Source organism: Muntiacus reevesi, chromosome 1 (genome assembly GCF_963930625.1).
Source record: "Muntiacus reevesi chromosome 1, mMunRee1.1, whole genome shotgun sequence".
Classification (NCBI taxonomy): Eukaryota; Metazoa; Chordata; class Mammalia; order Artiodactyla; family Cervidae; genus Muntiacus; species Muntiacus reevesi.
In genome coordinates, this window is record NC_089249.1 from 46,365,147 (window position 1) to 46,382,894 (window position 17,748).

A 17,748-nucleotide genomic window follows, 5' to 3' on the forward strand; every position below is an offset into this window, starting at 1 on the left:
TAAAGCTAATGGAGCTGATCAAGGTCTCAGAGAACTCACTTCTCAGTTCCTGACAGCAGACAGGAGCCTGGGACACTGGGTGAGACCTGATGTGATAGAGAGGTGGTTTGGGTCCCAGTTCCAGGTGGGACCAGGCAGCAGACCTGGTCACACAGGAAGAGTCTCACCTGGATAAAGCAGTGAAGGCTCACGTGTAAACCTCCAGCTTGTTCACCTACTGTCTTCTGACTCTGGAGGGAAGCCCTCCATCAGTTATGTGTTGTGCAACCAATTACTGATGAATTCGGCAGCTGAAGTCAGCAAACACCTAGTATCTCATACTTTCTGTGGGTTAAGAATTGACATGGCTTACCTGAGTCCTCGGAGTCATGATGTCCCACAAGGATGCAATCATCTGAAGGTTCAACCAGGGGAAGATTTCGCTCATGTACTTACCTGGCTGTTACTGGCATTCAGACTTTGGTAGATTGTTGAACTGAAATCTAATCTCATAAGTGACATCTCATCACTTTCGCCAAATTCCATTTGTTAGATGCATTTTCCTAGGTACATTTCAGTGTGGGGATTACACAAGGATGTGAACGCCAAGCAGCAGAAATAATCAGAACACTTTAGAGCCTGTTACCCCAGCCCTCTGTTCCTCAGCTGGATGAGATGCTCCCTATGGACAGGGAAGGAGAGGGAGGATTCCTCCCTGGATCCCGGGCCAGGAGCTGCAACTGAGACGGGGAAGCTGGGCCCTAGGAGCCTTGGGCACATCTCCAGGGAGGGCAGCATCCAGAGTCTCTGACGGCCCGTCCTTAGCGGTGTCCCTGGAGTTGGTTTTTCAGGCTCGTGAGAAACACTCGGTGCCTCTCTTCCTGCTCCATGTTCAGTGATGGCACATTGGGAGCTTAGAGTTGGCCACAGTGGGAATATATATACCACAGAAGTCCACAAATGCTGGACACAGGGGATTTTTTTCAGAGATCAGAGTGTTCATTTTTTGTTCCTTGGCAGTACACTACCGCATGGTGCCCTGAGACCTGTCCTGCATCAGTGTCTGTGTCTCTCTTGCAGATCTGGAGCTGAGGCTGAAGGATGGAGGTCACCGCTGTGAGGGGAGAGTGGAAGTGAAACACCAAGGAGAATGGGGCACAGTGTGTGATTACAAGTGGAGCTTAGAAGAGGCAGCTGTGGTGTGCAGACAGCTAGGGTGTGGAGCTGCTGTTGATGCTCCCCAAGGAGCTTACTTTGGGCCAGCAGTTGGCCCCATTTGGCTTGAATATATTCGCTGCAGTGGGACAGAGTCCGCTATCAGGGAGTGTGCTTATACTACTGTTAAAGACTATCGTCCTGAGGGCTTTTCCCATGATCAGGATGCTGGAACAGTCTGCTCAGGTAAGTCCTGTCTGGTCTGGGAAGTGATTTCCAGCAGGAAAAGCCTCAGTCTCATTCCCAGCCTAACTATAAGAATACGGATCACAGCCTTTAGTACATACGAGGGTGAAGATTCCAGCTACACAGTTATTCCTAGAGCATTTGGTGTTCAAGGGAGCAGAAGAGCTTGTTTGGCCCTGAACAGTAAAGGCTCCAGATCCATTGGTCACTGTAACCTTCAGGTCTGTGTGATATGTCACAGGAGGCAGTGAGATGAGATCAAATATATCATACATGTACAACTGCCTGGTTGAGCCTATATTAATTAGGTTCATCATGGTAGATTTTTGTTTTTCCATGGGATGGTCAGATGACTGCAGCTGTAAGAGGGGATATATGAGAGTTTCAGGTAAGGAGAGATGTGAGTTTATTACATTCATAGATCCTAGAGAGACAGAGTGTCAGCAGGTGGGTACCTGGGGGAGGTGCGGGTAGAACACCCTGATCCAAGCAGTGGTGCCTCCAAAATGGAGTGTGAGGACACATGTACAAGTGACAACACATATATATGGGTCTTGCTTTTGTTTTCACCCAGCCAATCTATGTCTTTTGGTTAGAGCATTGAATCAGTGTACATTTAAGGGAATTATGGAAATGTATGTTCTTAGTGACACTCTGTTAATTGCTTTGCATTTTTTTGGTAGGTCTTTTTTTCTTCCCTTCCTCTTTGGTTCTCTTCTCATGATTTGATGGCTATCTTTAATGTTGTGTTTGAATTCCTTATTCTTTATTGTATGAATATATGCTGTAGATTTTTGGTTTGTGGATACTATGAGGTTTTGAAAAGAAGTCTATTGTAAGTTGCTGGTCTCATAATTTCTAATTCATTTCCAATATCTTGCATTTTTACTCTCCTCATGATTGCTAACTTTGGTATCATATTTTTGTGCGAAAGCTTTCCTAACTTTACTGTATGTTTGCTTTTACTGGTAAGCTTTCTCATTCATACTTTTTTGTTCTTCTCTGGCCTTTTAATTTTCTGCCTAGAGAAGTTCCTTTAGCACTTGGAAGTTGGTATAGTGGTGCTGAATGTTGAGTTTTAAGCCAACTTTTTCACTCAACATTTGGAAAACATTCAGCTCAATATTCAGAAAACAAAGATCATGGCATCCAGTCCCATCACTTCATGGCAAATAGAGAAACACTGGAAACTGTGGCAGACTTTATTTTTGGGGTTCCAAAATCACTGCATATGGTGACTGCAGCCATAAAATTAAAAGATGCTTATTTATTAGAAGAAAAGTTATGAGCAACCTAGACAGCATATTAAAAAGCAGAGACATTACTTTGCCAACAAAGGTCCGTCTAGTCTAGGCTGTGGTTTTTCCAGTGGTCATGTATGGATGTTAGAGTTGAACTATAAAGAAAGCTGAGCACTGAAGAATTGATGCTTTGAACTGTGGTGTTGGAGAAGACTCTTGAGAGTCCCTTGGATTGCAAGGAGATCCAGCCAGTCCATCCTAAAGGAGATCAGTCCTGAATGTTCACTGGAAGGAATGATGTTGAAGCTGAAACTCCAATACTTTGACCACCTGATGCAAAGAGCTGACTCATTTGAAAAGATCCTGATGTTGGGAAAGATTGAAGGCAGGAGAGGAAGGGGACGACAGAGGATGAGATGGTTGAATGACATCATTGACTCAATGGACAAGGGTTTGGGTGGACTCCTGGAGTTGGTGATGGACATGGAGGCCTGGCATGCTGCGATTCATGGGGTTGCAAAGAGTCAGACATGACTGAGCTACTGAACTCAACTGAACTATACTTTTTATTGTAGTTACCATGGAACTTGTATAAAATATTTTATTTTTTTCTTCCATTTATTTTTATTAGTTGGAGGCTAATTACTTTACAATATGGAACTTGTATAAAATATTTTATAACTATAACAGTATATAGCAGAAGTTAAGTACTGTTATGAAAGCAGCTTTATTTCAATAGCAGGCAAAAACTGCATTTTACTCCTCCCCTACATTTTAAGTGATTGATGTCAGATTTTACTTCTTTCTATATTGTATTTCCAACAGCAGCTTTCTGTAATTATAGTTACTTTTATGATTGTCTTTTGATTTATATTTACATACTAGTGTTAAAAGCAAGTTATGTACCACTATTACAGTATTCTGTATTTCTCTTTAGATTTACCAGTAATATTTACACTTTCATATATGAAGATACTTTTGTATCATTATTTTGTTTATTAATTTAAACTTGAAGAACTCCTTTTAGCACTTTGGTAATGTAGTGATGCTGAAATCCCTCAGATTTTGCTTGTCATTTATATATATGACATATATATATGCTTCCCTGGTGGCTCAAATGGCAAAAAATCTTCCTACAGTGAAGGATACCCTCGTTTGGTCCCTGGGTTAGGAAGAACCCCTGGAGAAGGGATTGTCTATTCACTCTAGTATTCTTGCCTAGAGAATTCCATGAACAGAAGAACCTGATGGGCTATATATAGTTCATGGGGTCACAAAGAGTTGGACATGGCTGAACAACTAACACACACACAAATGTATGTACAACATGTATACATTGTATAGCATATACACACACGTATTATATAACATATATGGTATGCATATATTATTGTTGTTTTGGTGGTGGTGGTGGTTGGGTTTAAACCTGCATCTCCTGCATTGGCAGGATGATTCTTTACCCCTGAGCAACCTGGGAAGCCCTTTTGTGTATATATACACACACACACATATATCTAATACCTCCATTTTTAAAGGACAGTTTAGCCATATAAAGTTTTGATGATTGGGTTGGCAAGGTTTTCTTTTCCTGTGGTTCTTTGGATGTATCATCCTGCTCTCTTGGCCTTCAAGATTTCTAGTTTTAAAGGGTCTTTCTTGGTGACAAGTCACTTCTTTTCTGTTTTCAAAAGTTTCTCTTTGTCTTTAAATCTTGGTAATTTAGTCATAACATGTCATGGCATGGACCTCTTTGAGTTCCACCTATTTGGGAACTCATAGGTTTCATGATCAAGGTGTCCATTTCCCTCCGTAGATTTCAGAATTTCTCAGTTATTATTTCTTTGAATAAGCTTTCTGCTCCTTTCTTTCTTTTTTCATACTGGGATTCTCAGATACATACATACATACATATATATATATATATATATATATACACACACACACACATATACATATACATATATACATGTATACATATATATATACATGTATACATACATATACATGTGTAGATATATATATATGTGTGTATATATATATAGCTTGTGGTATCCTCTATGTGCTATGTATTCTGTTCGCTGTTTTTTCTTTTTCTTTTTCTAACTTAATAATTTCTAATGGAATGCCTTCAAGCTTAGTGATTCTTTGATTTACATGATAGAGTTTCCTTGATGCTTTCCTTTGGATTTGTAATTCAATTATTGAATCCTTGAGCTCCAGAATTTCTGTTTGGTTCCTTTTTTATGTTTTCTAGTTCTTTATGAAGCTTCTCATTTTGTTCATGCATAGTTTTCTTGATTGTGTTTACTTGTCTCTCTGTATTCCCTTGTTGGTCACTGAGCTTCAAAACAATGAATTTGAATTTTGTATCAAGCAGTTCATAGATCTATATTTCTTTAAGATCAGTTTTGGAGCTTTATTAGTTTCCTCTAGTGATGTCATATTTGCTAGATTCTTCAGGATCTGGGTAGGCTTGCACTGGTGACTGTGCATTTGAAGGAGCAGACACTGCTTCCAGACTTTACAGACTGGGAGTAAATATTTACTGCTTTGTCCTTGAACTGGTAGGACTGCCTCTGGAATCATGGACTAGCAAAGCTGGAGCCAGGTTATGTGGCTGCTCCTGGAGCTGCTTTGGGGTCTATGGTTAGTGGGTATGTAGCAAAGGCATGGATGGGTGTGGTTTTCTCTGGGTTCCTGCATGGTCAGGATTGTCTCCGTACTGTTATAGAATGGATCTGGACTTAAGTCATAAGGCTGCTTCATAATCCATACTCAGGTCTGCAACTGGCCATCTTATTAACAGAGTTGCCAACAGGTTGTGCCTCCTTCTGGATATCTGGGCAGACAGGACTGCCCAGGACCATGGTGGTGCAGGGTTGGAGCACCATTATGGAGCTGATTCTGGGTCCACAGTTCTGTCTGAAGTTGACAGACATGTTGCTGGGGACACCCTGTTTCTGTGGGAGAATGGGAGCAGGGGAATCTCCTTTTCTGTCATCTTGATGTCAAATATGAATACAGAAAAAGTGCAATAATAGAATTAAAATCAGTTAAATATCACCCTTTAGATTTTCTGTGATTCATGTCTCAGAAGAAAAACCTGTAATAGGAACTGTTTGGCAAACTCACAGTCCCATAAACTTCCAATTAGAACTCCCTCTCTCACAAGTTGATTGACAAATCTTAGGGTTTCAAGAGAGATGGTTAGGACCACATCCCCTCTTCTATGACTCTTTGAGCTTTCTTAACTCATGTTCTTTCCCACTGAAGTCACCTAAGAAATTCTTGGAATTTTTTCCATTAAAAAAAAAAAAAAACTCAAAATGGATTAAAGATCTAAATGTAAGACCAGAAACTATAAAACTCCTAGAGGAGAACATAGGCAAAACACTCTCCGACATAAATCACAGCAGGATCCTCTATGATCCACCTCCAAGAATATTGGAAATAAAAGCAAAAGTATACAAATGGGACCTAATGAAACTTAAAAGCTTTGCACAACAAAGGAAAATACAAGTAAGGTGAAAAGACAGCCTTCAGAATGGGAGAAAATAATAGCAAACGAAGCAACAAAGAATTAGTCTCAAAAATATACAAGTAACTCCTACAGCTCAATTCCAGAAAAATAAATGACCCAATCAAAAAATGGGCCAAAAAACTAAACAGACATTTCTCCCAAGAAGACATACAGATGGCTAACAAACACATGAAAAATGCTCAACATCACTCATTATCAGAGAAATGCAAATCAAAACCACAATAAGGCACCATTACAGGCCAGGCAGGATGGCTGCTATCCAAAAGTCTACAAGCAATAAATGCTGGAGAGGGTGTGGAGAAAAGGGAACCCTCTTACACTGTTTGGTGGGAATGCAAACTAGTACAGCCACTATGGAGAACAGTGTGGAGATTTCTTAAGAAACTGGAAATAGAACCGCAATATGACCCAGCAATACCACTCTTGGGCATACACACCGAGGAAACCAGATCTGAAAGAGACACGTGCACCCCAATGTTCATCACAGCACAGTTTATAATAGCCAGAACATGGAAACCTAGATGCCCATCAGCAGATGAATGGATAAGGAAGCTGTGTTACATATTCACCATGGAATATTACTCAGCCACTAAGAAGAATTCATTTGAATCAGTTCTAATGAGATGGACGAAACTGGAGCCCAATATACGAAGTGAAGTAAGCCAGAAAGATAAAGACCAATACAGTATACTAATGCATATATATGGAATTTAGAAAGATGGTAACGATAACCCTATATGCAAAACAGAAAAAGAGACGCAGATGTACAGAACAGAATTTTGGACTCTGTGGGAGAAGGCGAGGGTGGGATGTTTTGAGAGAATGACATCGAAACATGTATATTATCAAGGGTGAAACAGATCACCAGCCCAGGATGGATGCATGAGACAAGTGCTCAGGGTTGGCGCACTGGGAAGACCCAGAGGGATGGGGTGGGGAGGGAGGCGGGAGGGGGGATCAGGATGGGAAATACATGTAAATCCATGGCTGATTCATGTCAATGTATGGCGAAAACCACTACGATATTATAAAGTAATTAGCCTCCAACTAATAAAAATAAATGGAAAAAAAAGAAAAATTATCGGAAAAATATAAAAACCATAAATGTTGATTATTTATAATGCTTATGTTTCTTCTCTCAGACAATCTCCCTACATGTTGGTATGCATTCTTATATCCTGCTTCATGATTTTCCTTACCTAAGTCACTTGAGGACTAGCTCCTGGGAGAGAAAACTATTCAAAATAATAGCCTCACAAGTCTCAGGAAAATTTTCTAACTTTGTCTGCAGGACAGATCTCTACTCTTTCATAGTCCATGTCTCTCTGGGGTCATTCTGTTCTTCAGATGTCTGCATTCATGTTTGAGTGCCAACACATTATGCAGTTTCCTTGGGCTCCATAGTCCTGGGCTCCTAAATGTGAAAAATTCACTCCTCCAACCAATGATAAAGTACATGTTCCTGGTATTCAGCCATTTCTGATGACAGGTCTTGGACTCCATAGTTTCCAGGTCTGTAGATAAGGGATTCATATTTCTAACCATTCTCAGAGTATACATTGTTGGGATACAGTCATCCCAAACTGACCTTGCAAATTCTTCTGAATTTCTCTTCAGAATCTTGTTCATGAAAAGGCAATTCTGAAACCAACTATCAAATTCTCTGTCCATGCCCCGCTCCTGGAAAAGAAAAGCATTCACATCGTTGCCTGTGATCTGCTGTTTTCATTTGTCAAGTCAGGATCAAGAACATTCACTGGGTTTGCTTGTCTGTTTCTCTTAGGATTTACCCGTCTAGCTGAAGGAGATGGACCCTGCTCAGGGCGAGTAGAAGTGCATTCTGGAGAAGACTGGACCCCAGTTTCTGATGGAAACTTTACATTCCCCACTGCCCAGGTCATCTGTGCAGAACGGGGGTGTGGCAAGGTTGTGTCTGTCCAGGGACACGTGCCCTTCAGAGAGTCGGATGGCCGGGTCTGGGCTGAAGAGTTCAGGTGTGAGGGGGAGGAGCCTGAGCTCTGGTCCTGCCCCAGAGTGCCCTGTCCAGGGGGCACGTGCCACCACAGTGGAGCTGCTCAGCTTGTCTGTTCAGGTGAGATGCAGGTCAGGTTTATAACCTCTCCACTTACCTTGTTCAGGTGAGAAAATCAGAGTTTGCTGAAACGCTTTTTTCTTCTACCAATGTACACAGAAGTCCGACTCACGAAAAATGGCTCCTCTCAGTGTGAGGGGCAGGTGGAGATGAACATTTCTGGACGATGGAGAGCGCTCTGTGCCTCCCACTGGAGTCTGACCAATGCCAATGTTGTCTGTCGTCAGCTTGGCTGTGGAGTCGCTATCTCTACCCCCAGAGGACCACACTTTATGGAAGCAGGTGATCAGATCTCAACAGTCCGATTTCACTGCTTGGGGGCTGAGTCCTTCCTATGGAGTTGTCCTATGACTGCCCTGGGTGGGCCTGACTGTTCCCATGGCAACACGGCCTCTGTGATCTGCTCAGGTAAGAGAGGGTGAAGGGCTACTGGTACTCAGGATGCTCCTGGAGTGAAATGTCCCCAAGAGCAGAGAGTGATAGGAAACTGGCATCAAGTCAGTTATTTCATGGTGAAATGTGGTTCTTCTCATTGTTCATTCATTTTCCAAGTCAGGGCAATAAGTGGTAAGGGGAAATAATGTAATTTTAAGTAACAGTATTATTTAAATATAATCACAGAAAACAATGTATAAGCAGCAAGTGTAGGCTTCAGTCATGTACCCAGATCAGCAAAGAGAACATTCCCAGCACCACAGTCGCTGTGGCCTCCCCATAACTGGGTCTCCCTCTTCTCCAGTTAAGACTGCTTACCTCACTTCTACTACCATAGAGTGTTTTGTCATTGTTTGAACTGTATATAAAATTATGCAGTGTGTTATCTTTTGTGTATAACTTTGCATCACCATTATATTTGAGATTCACTCATGAGGTTGCTTATAGAAGCATTTTATTTGTTTTTATTACAGTAGAGATTGTCTTTGAAAGATCCACGACCATGAATTGGTCCATTCCACAATAGATAGTAGAGATTTGAGTTGTTTCCTGTTCTTGACTATTACAAATATGATGCTACAACTTACCATGACAATGACTTTGGTTGAAAACATGTTATTTATCTTGTGTGTTTAACCTTTGGTCTTTCATTTTCATTTTTTTAATGGTATGATATTCTTTGATGAGCCAAGCTCTCAATCTTAAGAAATTGCAATTTATCAACTTCTTCCTTTACTTTTAATGCTACTTATATCTTTTCAAAAGAACTTTGTCTACTCCAAGACCATAAAAACATTCTCCAAGAGTATCTCATGTAAGTTTAATTATTTTTCTCTTGCATAGAATTGTGCATCCCTTCTGCAATTGATGTCTGCATAAGATAAGATCAAGTTTCATATGACATCAAATTGACTCAGAATCTTTTTCTGAAAAGACTCTTTTCCCCACTGCAGTGCTACCTTTGTCACAAGAAGAAGAGCATATGTTTGAGTCTTTTTTAAGACTCTCTATTCTAATCTGTTGTATCACTTGTCTATCTTTGCACCAATATTGCATTTATTAATTATTGTAACTTTATAGTAAGTCTGGATAATTTCAATGCAAAGAGTTACTTTATATTATTAACTCTTCTACCTTTGTTGCTTTTTTGGTCACCTGTGTCGGTAATTCTTGTTCTTTTGTATATTATTTCAATTTTGGAATCAGCTTTTCATTTTAAAAAATGTGTATTTGTTTGATGGTGTTGGGCATTAGTTGCAGCATATGAATCTTCATTATGTTGAGGGATCTTCTGTTATGACACATGGACTGCCTAGTTGTGAGGCTCCAGCTGAGATGCTCTGTGGCATGTGGGATCTTAGTTCTTACACCAAGGATTGAATGTGAGTTCTCTGCATTGCATGGCTGATTCTCAATCACTGGATCAGGAGAGACATCCCTCAGCTTGTCATTTTTCACCCCAAGAAGGTGTATTTTTTTTTTTAGATTAGAGTTAATCTACACAGAAATTTGAGGTGATTGACGGATAATGTTGAGTCTTCCAATTCATTGACACTATATATATATCCCTCCATTCAGTTAGGTTTCCAATTTCTCTCAGCAGTTTTGCCCATCTTCTGCTAGGTTTTTCTCCTAGGCATTTATGTTTTTGGTGTTATAAGCATTTCTTTTAGTGGAAGTGTCCTAGGAATGATTTATCTCTGACTTGCTTTTACCTTTCCCTTTTTAAACTTCGATGTAATTTGAGACTTACAGGAAAGTTGTAAGAATAATATAAGAATCCAGAAGACCTTTAGCTGGATTTCCCAATGTTAGTATTCTGCTTTAATCTCTCCCCCCAGTTGATATCTCTCTCTATTTCTGCTTCTCTTTCATTCTGTCCCCCTCCCACCACATTTCTCCATGAATATGTAAAATCTTTCTGAGTTAGTTTGCAGACATGATGGCTCTTTACCTCTAAAATGCTCCCAGGGATTTCCTTATGCAACCACACTTCAGTCAAGTCATCAGACCACTTCAGCTCCAGGTGACATCTAAGTGCAACCACATGAAAGACTCTAAGACAGAACTGACAAGTGGGATCTTTCTGAAATTTCTAACCCAGCAAGTCTTAAGCAAAATGAAGTATATATTTTTGCTTAAGTGGCTAAGTTTTATGGGAAATTTTATTATTTCAGCAATATAACCAGGACATGACTCCCTGGTGGCTCAGTGGTAAAGAATCCTCCTGCCAAGTCAGGAAACACGAGTTCTGCCCCTGGGTTTTGAAGATCCCCTGGAGAAAGAAATGGAGACCCACTCCAACATTCTTACCTGAGAAATCCCATGGACAGAGGAACCTGGTGGGCTATAGTGCATATGATCCCAAAATGTATCAGACAAGATTGAGTGACTGAACAACAACAACAGCAACCAGGACACTTATTATAAGACCTGCATCTCTAAATAGAAGACTACTTGTCCTCTGATCTTCTGTTTACTGTTTCTGCTTTATGCCAAGCTAATGTGCTGAAACGGTCATCCTTTATATCTTAACATCGGCTGTTAAGCTTTTCAGCACTAGGGTTTTTATCTGTCTTTATTTTGTCAATTTCTTTTGTCAGTTAATCCCATGAGGCCTTCAATAATGGCTATTTAAATTCTCCATCAGATAACTCTAGTAACTGAATAACTTGGGAAATTCTTTCTAATGTCTTTTTCCTCCTGGTTTTCTATGAGATTTCTCTTATATGTGCATTGTTTGTAATAACAAACATTTTAGATGAAAAAGTGGTAGAATCCCTTTGGAAAAGATTTTATTTTGCTTTTCCTGTTTATGGACAGATTTAGAGACAAAACAGCTTATTTAACTCATTCTTAGCGCAATGGTTGGCTGAAAACAATGTGGCACTTTCAGAAGCAGAGCTCTCCCTAGAAAAGGTGAACCCTCAACTGATAATCTTACTGTTACATTTCAACAGTACATGAACCGTGAACTTCCAGATGTTCAAGCTGGTTTTAGAAAAGGCAGAGGAACCAGAGATCAAATTGCCAACATCTGCTGGACCATCAAAAAAGCAAGAGAGTTCCAGAAAAACATCTACATCTGCTTTATTGACTATGTCGAAGCTTTTGACTGTGTGGATCACCACAAACTGGAAAATTCTGAAAGAGATGGGAATACCAGACCTCCTGACCTGCCTCTTGAGAAATCTGTATGCAGGTCAGGAAGCAACAGTTAGAACTGGACATGGAACAACAGACTGGTTCCTAATAGGGAAAGGAGTACATCAAGGCTGTACATTGTCACTCTGCTTATTTAACTTTTATGCAGAGTATATCATGTGAAATGCCAGGCTGGATGAAGCACAAGCTGAAATCAAGATTGCCAGAAGAAATATCAATAACCTTAGATGTGCAGATGACAGCACCCTTATAGCAGAAAGTGAAGAAGAATAAAAGAGCCTGTTGATGAAAGTGAAAGAAGAGAGTGAAAAAGTTAGCTTAAAACTCAACATTCATAAAACTAAGATCATGGCATCTGGTCCCACAACTTTATGGCAAATAGATGGGGAAACAGTGGAAACAGTGACAGACTTAATTTTTGGGGTGAGGGGCGGTGCTCCAAAATCACTGCAGATGGTGACTTCAGCCATGAAATTAAAAGATGCTTGCTCCTTGGGAGAAAAGCTTTGACCAATCTAGATATTGAAAAGCAGAGACATTACTTTGCCAACAAAGGTCCATCTACTCAAGGCTATGGTTTATCCAGTAGTCATGTACGGATATGAGAGTTGGACTATAAAGAAAGCTGAGCACTGAAGAATTGATGCTTTTGAAATGTGGTGTTGGAGAAGACTCTTGAAGAGTCTCTTGGATTGTAAGGAGATCCAGTCCATCCTAAAGGAAATCAGTCCTGAATATTCATTGGAAGAATTGACACTGAAGCTGAAACTCTAATACTTTGGCCAGCTGATGCAAAGAGCTGACTCATTGGAAAAGATCCTGATGCTGGGAAAGATTGAAGGCAGGAGAGGAAGGGGACGGCAGAGGATGAGGTGGTTGGACGGCATCACTGACTCGATGAATATGAGTCTGAATAAACTCCTGGAGGTGGTGATGGACAGGGAGGCCTGGCTTGCATTCTGTCCATGGGGTCGCAAAGAGTGGGACATGACTGAGTGACTGAACTGAACTGAACTGTTACATTAACACTGTTTATCTCAGACTTCATCACTAGGTCATTACTTAGCTTAATTCAATTTCCTGTTCTTCAACCCACCAACCCTCTAATCATTGCTGTTCCTATAGGAAACCAGACCCAGGTGCTGCCCCAGTGCAATGACTCCGTGTCTGAACCAGCAGGCTCTGCGGCCTCAGAGGAGAGCGCCCCCTACTGCTCAGGTGAGGTACAGGACAGAAGTCCTTTCTCATCCCCCCTGTCAATGCCCCATTGTCCCATTTCTCTCTCCTCAGACAGCAGACAGCTCCGCCTGGTGGACGGGGGCGGTCCCTGCGCCAGGAGAGTGGAGATCCTTGACCAGGGCTCCTGGGGCACCATCTGTGATGACGGCTGGGACCTGGACGATGCCCGCGTGGTGTGCAGGCAGCTGGGCTGTGGAGACGCCCTCAATGCCACAAGGTCTGCTCACTTCGGAGCGGGATCAGGGCCCATCTGGCTGGACGACCTGAACTGCACAGGAAATGAGTCCCACGTGTGGAGGTGCCCTTCCCGAGACTGGGGGCGGCACGATTGCAGACACAAGGAGGATGCAGGGGTCATCTGCTCAGGTCCGTGCTGCACACAGTCCACAGGCTGGGGGAGGGGAGAACCTGGAGCCGTGGAGACGGGAGTCTGAGTCCTGAGAGAGATACACTGAAAGGTTCAGAGAAAGAGGCTTCCTCGCATGGAGCCTGTCTTTCCAGCAGACGTGAAAACGAGGCGTTTTTACTTCCTCCTGCAGCAGCTGACGTTCTAGTCCCTTCTTCTCAGCACAGTTTCCTGGCAGAGCAATTTCTTAGAATTTCCAGTTGAAAGTCGGATTCACCTTCCCTTACATATGGGACAAAAATCTTAAATCAATGGTACTAGTTTCTGTTTGCTTCTGTGACAAATTACTTCATAGTGGTTTAAAACAACATATATTTATTGCCTTAGAGTTCCGTAGGTTCAAGGTTCAAGAGGATCTCCCTGGGCTTGAATCAACGTTTCAGCAGGGCTACATCACATCTGAGGCTCTGGTGAAGAATCCCATTTTTTATATCAGGTTTCTTTTCAAACCATCTGCATTCCTTGGCTCATAGCCTCCCTTCATCCATCATCAGACCAGCAATGCTGCACGTCTCTAACCATTATCCAGAGTCACACCTCCCTGGAGCCAGAGCCAAGAAAGAGTGCTTCTATTGGTTTGGCCAAAAGGTTCCTTCTTTTATTCCTGTAAGGTGGTCTAGTAACAGTTAGTTCTCTTTGACTTCAACTGAAACAATTTTGTTAGACTATTGTGTGACAGCTATCATAGCAGCATGCGTCTTTTCTTAAAAAAAAATCAAAATCGGTCAATTTTTGTATAGCCATTTTAATTTGAAAATGGAAGAAAGAAGCAACATTTTTGGCATATCATGCTTTGTTATTTCAAGAAAGGATAGAAATGCAACTGAAATGCAAAACAAATTTGTGGAGTGTATGGAAGTGTGGGGACAGATAAAACTCATCAAAAGTGGTTTATGAAGTTTTGTGTTAAGATTTCTCACTGAACAGTACTGCACAGTAGGGTAGACCAGTTGAAGTTGATAGTAGTCAAATGGAAATATTACTTGAAGACAATCAATGTTAAACAATGCAAGAGATAGCCAACATATTCAAAATATCCAAATCAAGCATCAATAGTCATTTGTACCAGCTTGGTTATATTATTTGCTTTTTTCACATAAGCGAAAAAAACCATCATGGCAGTATTTCTACACGGGATTTTCTACTTAAACATAATGAAAACATTTTGCTTTTAAAACAAATTGTGATGGGTGATGAAAAGTGGATACTGCCCAATAATGTGGAGTGAAAAAGATTCTGGGGCAAGTGAAATGAAGCATACCCAACCACATCAAAGGCCAGTCTTCCTCCAAAGAAGGTGATATTGTGTATGTGGTGGTATTGGAAGGGAGTCCTCTATTAAGGGAGTACCTTCAAGGAAACCAAATGATAATTCCAACAAGTACTGTTCCCCGTTAGACCAACTGAAAGCAGCACTTAATGAAAACCATTCAAAATTGATCCAGAGAAAATGCATAATCTTCCATCAGGATAATGCAAGAACACATACGTCTTTGTAGGCCAGGCAAAAACTGCCACAGTTTGGCTAATTCTGATTCATCAGCTGTATTTACCAGACATTGAAGTTTCAGCTTTCCATTTATTTAGATCTTCACAAAATTCTCTTAGTAGAAAAAAGTTTAAATTTCCTGGAAGACTGTAAAACACACTTGGAATAGCTCTTTGCTTAAAAAGATAAAAGTTTTGGGAAGAGGGAAATATGAAGTTGGCTGAAAATGCCAGAAGGTAGTGGAACAAAATGATGAATATGCTGTTCAATCAAGTTTTTGGTGAACATAAAAAATATCTTTTATTTTGCCTTAAAAACAAAAAGAACTTTCTGGCCAACCCAGTAAGGATGTGATTAGAGTGCGTTCACATAGTTAATCCACAATAGTCCAACTTAATATCACCATCTCACAATTCTTCCCTTAATCACATCTGTGAAATCCCTTTTGCCAGGGAAGGGAACATATTCATGGTTTCAGGGATTTGCATGAGACATCTGCAGGTTTATTATTCTGCCACCTCCCCAATAACATATCACATCCCTTTCACACTCTCTTAGAGGTTTGGTCAGGATGAAGAATTCAGCACCTCCCCCACCCTGCACAGGTGCCCAGGTGCTCTTCCTCTCTGTTCACATTCACTACATCATGGTAGTAGAAAGGTTTAAAAAGATAGGCACGAATGGAAATTCAAGTAAAAGGGGGACAGCTTTCAGTCTTATCACCTACTGGGTATCTCCTCAGCTGGTTCAGGGATGAATGGCCACTATTTCTGGGAGAGAGGAAAACACAGAATATTGAGTGAAGTTCTCACCAGTCTTGATTCCTCCCTTTTGATGTTAGAGTTCCTGGCCCTCAGAATGGTGAGTGAGGACCAGCACTGTGCTGGGTGGCTGGAAGTTTTCTACAACGGAACCTGGGGCAGTGTCTGCCGAAGCCCCATGGAAGACATCACTGTGTCCATCATCTGCAGTCAGCTTGGCTGTGGGGACAGTGGAAGTCTCAACTCTTCTGTTGCTCTTAGAGAAGGTTCTAGACCCCGGTGGGTAGATGGAATCCGATGTCGGAATACAGATACCTCTCTCTGGCAGTGTCCTTCTGACCCTTGGAATTGCAGTTCATGCTCTCCAAAGGAGGAAGCCTACATCTCCTGTGCAGGTGAATTACTGTCTGTTTCTGTGTCTGTCTTAAACCCACAGAATGTTAATAGTGAGATTTTATATTTTCATATTTAAGTCATGAATTTAACATAGGTCCACAAAATGAAGTTAAGACCAGTTCAGTTCAGTTGCTCAATTGTGTCTGACTCTTTGTGACCCCATGGACTGCAGGCCTCCCCGTCCATCACCAACTCCCGGGGCCTACTCAAACTCATGTCCAAAACATCGGTGATGCCATCCAACCATCTCATCCTCTGTCATCCCCTTCTCTTCCAGCCTTCAATCTTTCCCAGCATCAGGGTCTTTTCAAATGAATCAGTTCTTCACATCAGCTGGCCAAAGTATTGGAGTTTCAGCTTCAGCATCAGTCCTTACAATGAATATTCAGGACTCATTTCCTTTAGGATGGACTAGTTGGATCTGCTTGCAATCCAAGGGACTCTTCAAGAGTCCTCTCCAACACCACAGTTCAAAAGCATCAGTTTTTCAGTGCTCAGCTTCCCTTACAGTCCAACTCTCACTTCCATACATGACTATTGAAAAAGCCATAGCCTTGAGTAGATGGACCTTTGTTGGCAAAGTAATGTCTCTACTTTTTAATATGCTGTCTAGGTTGGTCATAGCTTTTCTTCCAAGGAGCAAGCATCTTTTAATTTCATGGCTGCAGTCACCATCTGCAGTGATTTTGGAGCCCTCCAAAATAAAGTCTGTCACTGTTTCCATCGTTTCCTCATCTAATTGTCATGAAGTGATGGGACCGCATGCCATGAGCTTGGTTTCCTGAATGTCAAGATTTAAGCCAAATTTTCTTTCTTCTTTCACTTTTATCAATAGATTCTTTAGTTCTTCTCCTTCTGCCATAAGGTTTGTATCATCTGCATATCTGACGTTATTGATATTTCTCCTGGAGATCTTGATTTCAGCTTGTGCTTCTTGCAGCCCAGCATTTCTCATGATGTAATCTGCATATAAGTTAAATAAGCAGGGTGACAATATACAGCCTTGACGAACTCTTTTCCACCAATCTGTTTTTCCATGTCCAGTTCTAACTGTTGCTTCCTGACCTGCATACAGATTTCTCAAGAGGCAGATCAGGTGGTCTGGTATTCCCATCTCTTTAAGAATTGTCTGAAGTTTGTTGTGATACACACAGTCAAAGGCTTTGGTGGAGTCAATAAAGCAGAAGTAGATGTTTTTCTGGAACGCTCTTGCTTTTTTGATGGTCCAGCAGATGTTGGCAATTTGATCTCTTGTTTCTCTGCCTTTTATCAATCCAGCTTGAACTTTTGGAAGTTCAGAGTTCACGTACTGTTGATGCCTGGCTTGAAGAATTTTGAGCATTATTTTGCTAGCTTGTAAGATGAGTTTAATTGTGCGGTAGTTTGAGCATTTTTTGGCGTTGCTTTTCTTTGGGATTGGAATGAAAACTGACCTTTTCCAGTCCTGTGACCACTGCTGAGTATTCCAAATTTGCTGGCGTATTGAGTGCAGCGTCATCTTTTAGGATTTGAAAGAGTTCAACTTGAATTCCATCACCTCCACTAGCTTTGTTCCTAGTGATGCTTCCTAGGCCCACTTGACTTCACATTCCAGGATGTCTGT

At 41.2% G+C, this 17,748-nt stretch overlaps 1 protein-coding gene across 1 annotated transcript in view; it reads left to right on the top strand.

Annotated features, from left to right (window-relative positions):
• LOC136172474 (antigen WC1.1-like) overlaps nt 1–17,748 on the top strand; it is a 42,229-nt gene that overhangs the window by 3,342 nt on the left and 21,139 nt on the right. Inside the window, exons 2-7 of the mRNA XM_065941915.1 lie at nt 1,060–1,380; nt 7,946–8,254; nt 8,345–8,662; nt 12,980–13,072; nt 13,145–13,459; nt 15,830–16,144. Coding sequence (XP_065797987.1) covers nt 1,060–1,380; nt 7,946–8,254; nt 8,345–8,662; nt 12,980–13,072; nt 13,145–13,459; nt 15,830–16,144 — 1,671 coding nt within the window. The remainder of the gene's footprint in view (nt 1–1,059; nt 1,381–7,945; nt 8,255–8,344; nt 8,663–12,979; nt 13,073–13,144; nt 13,460–15,829; nt 16,145–17,748) is intronic.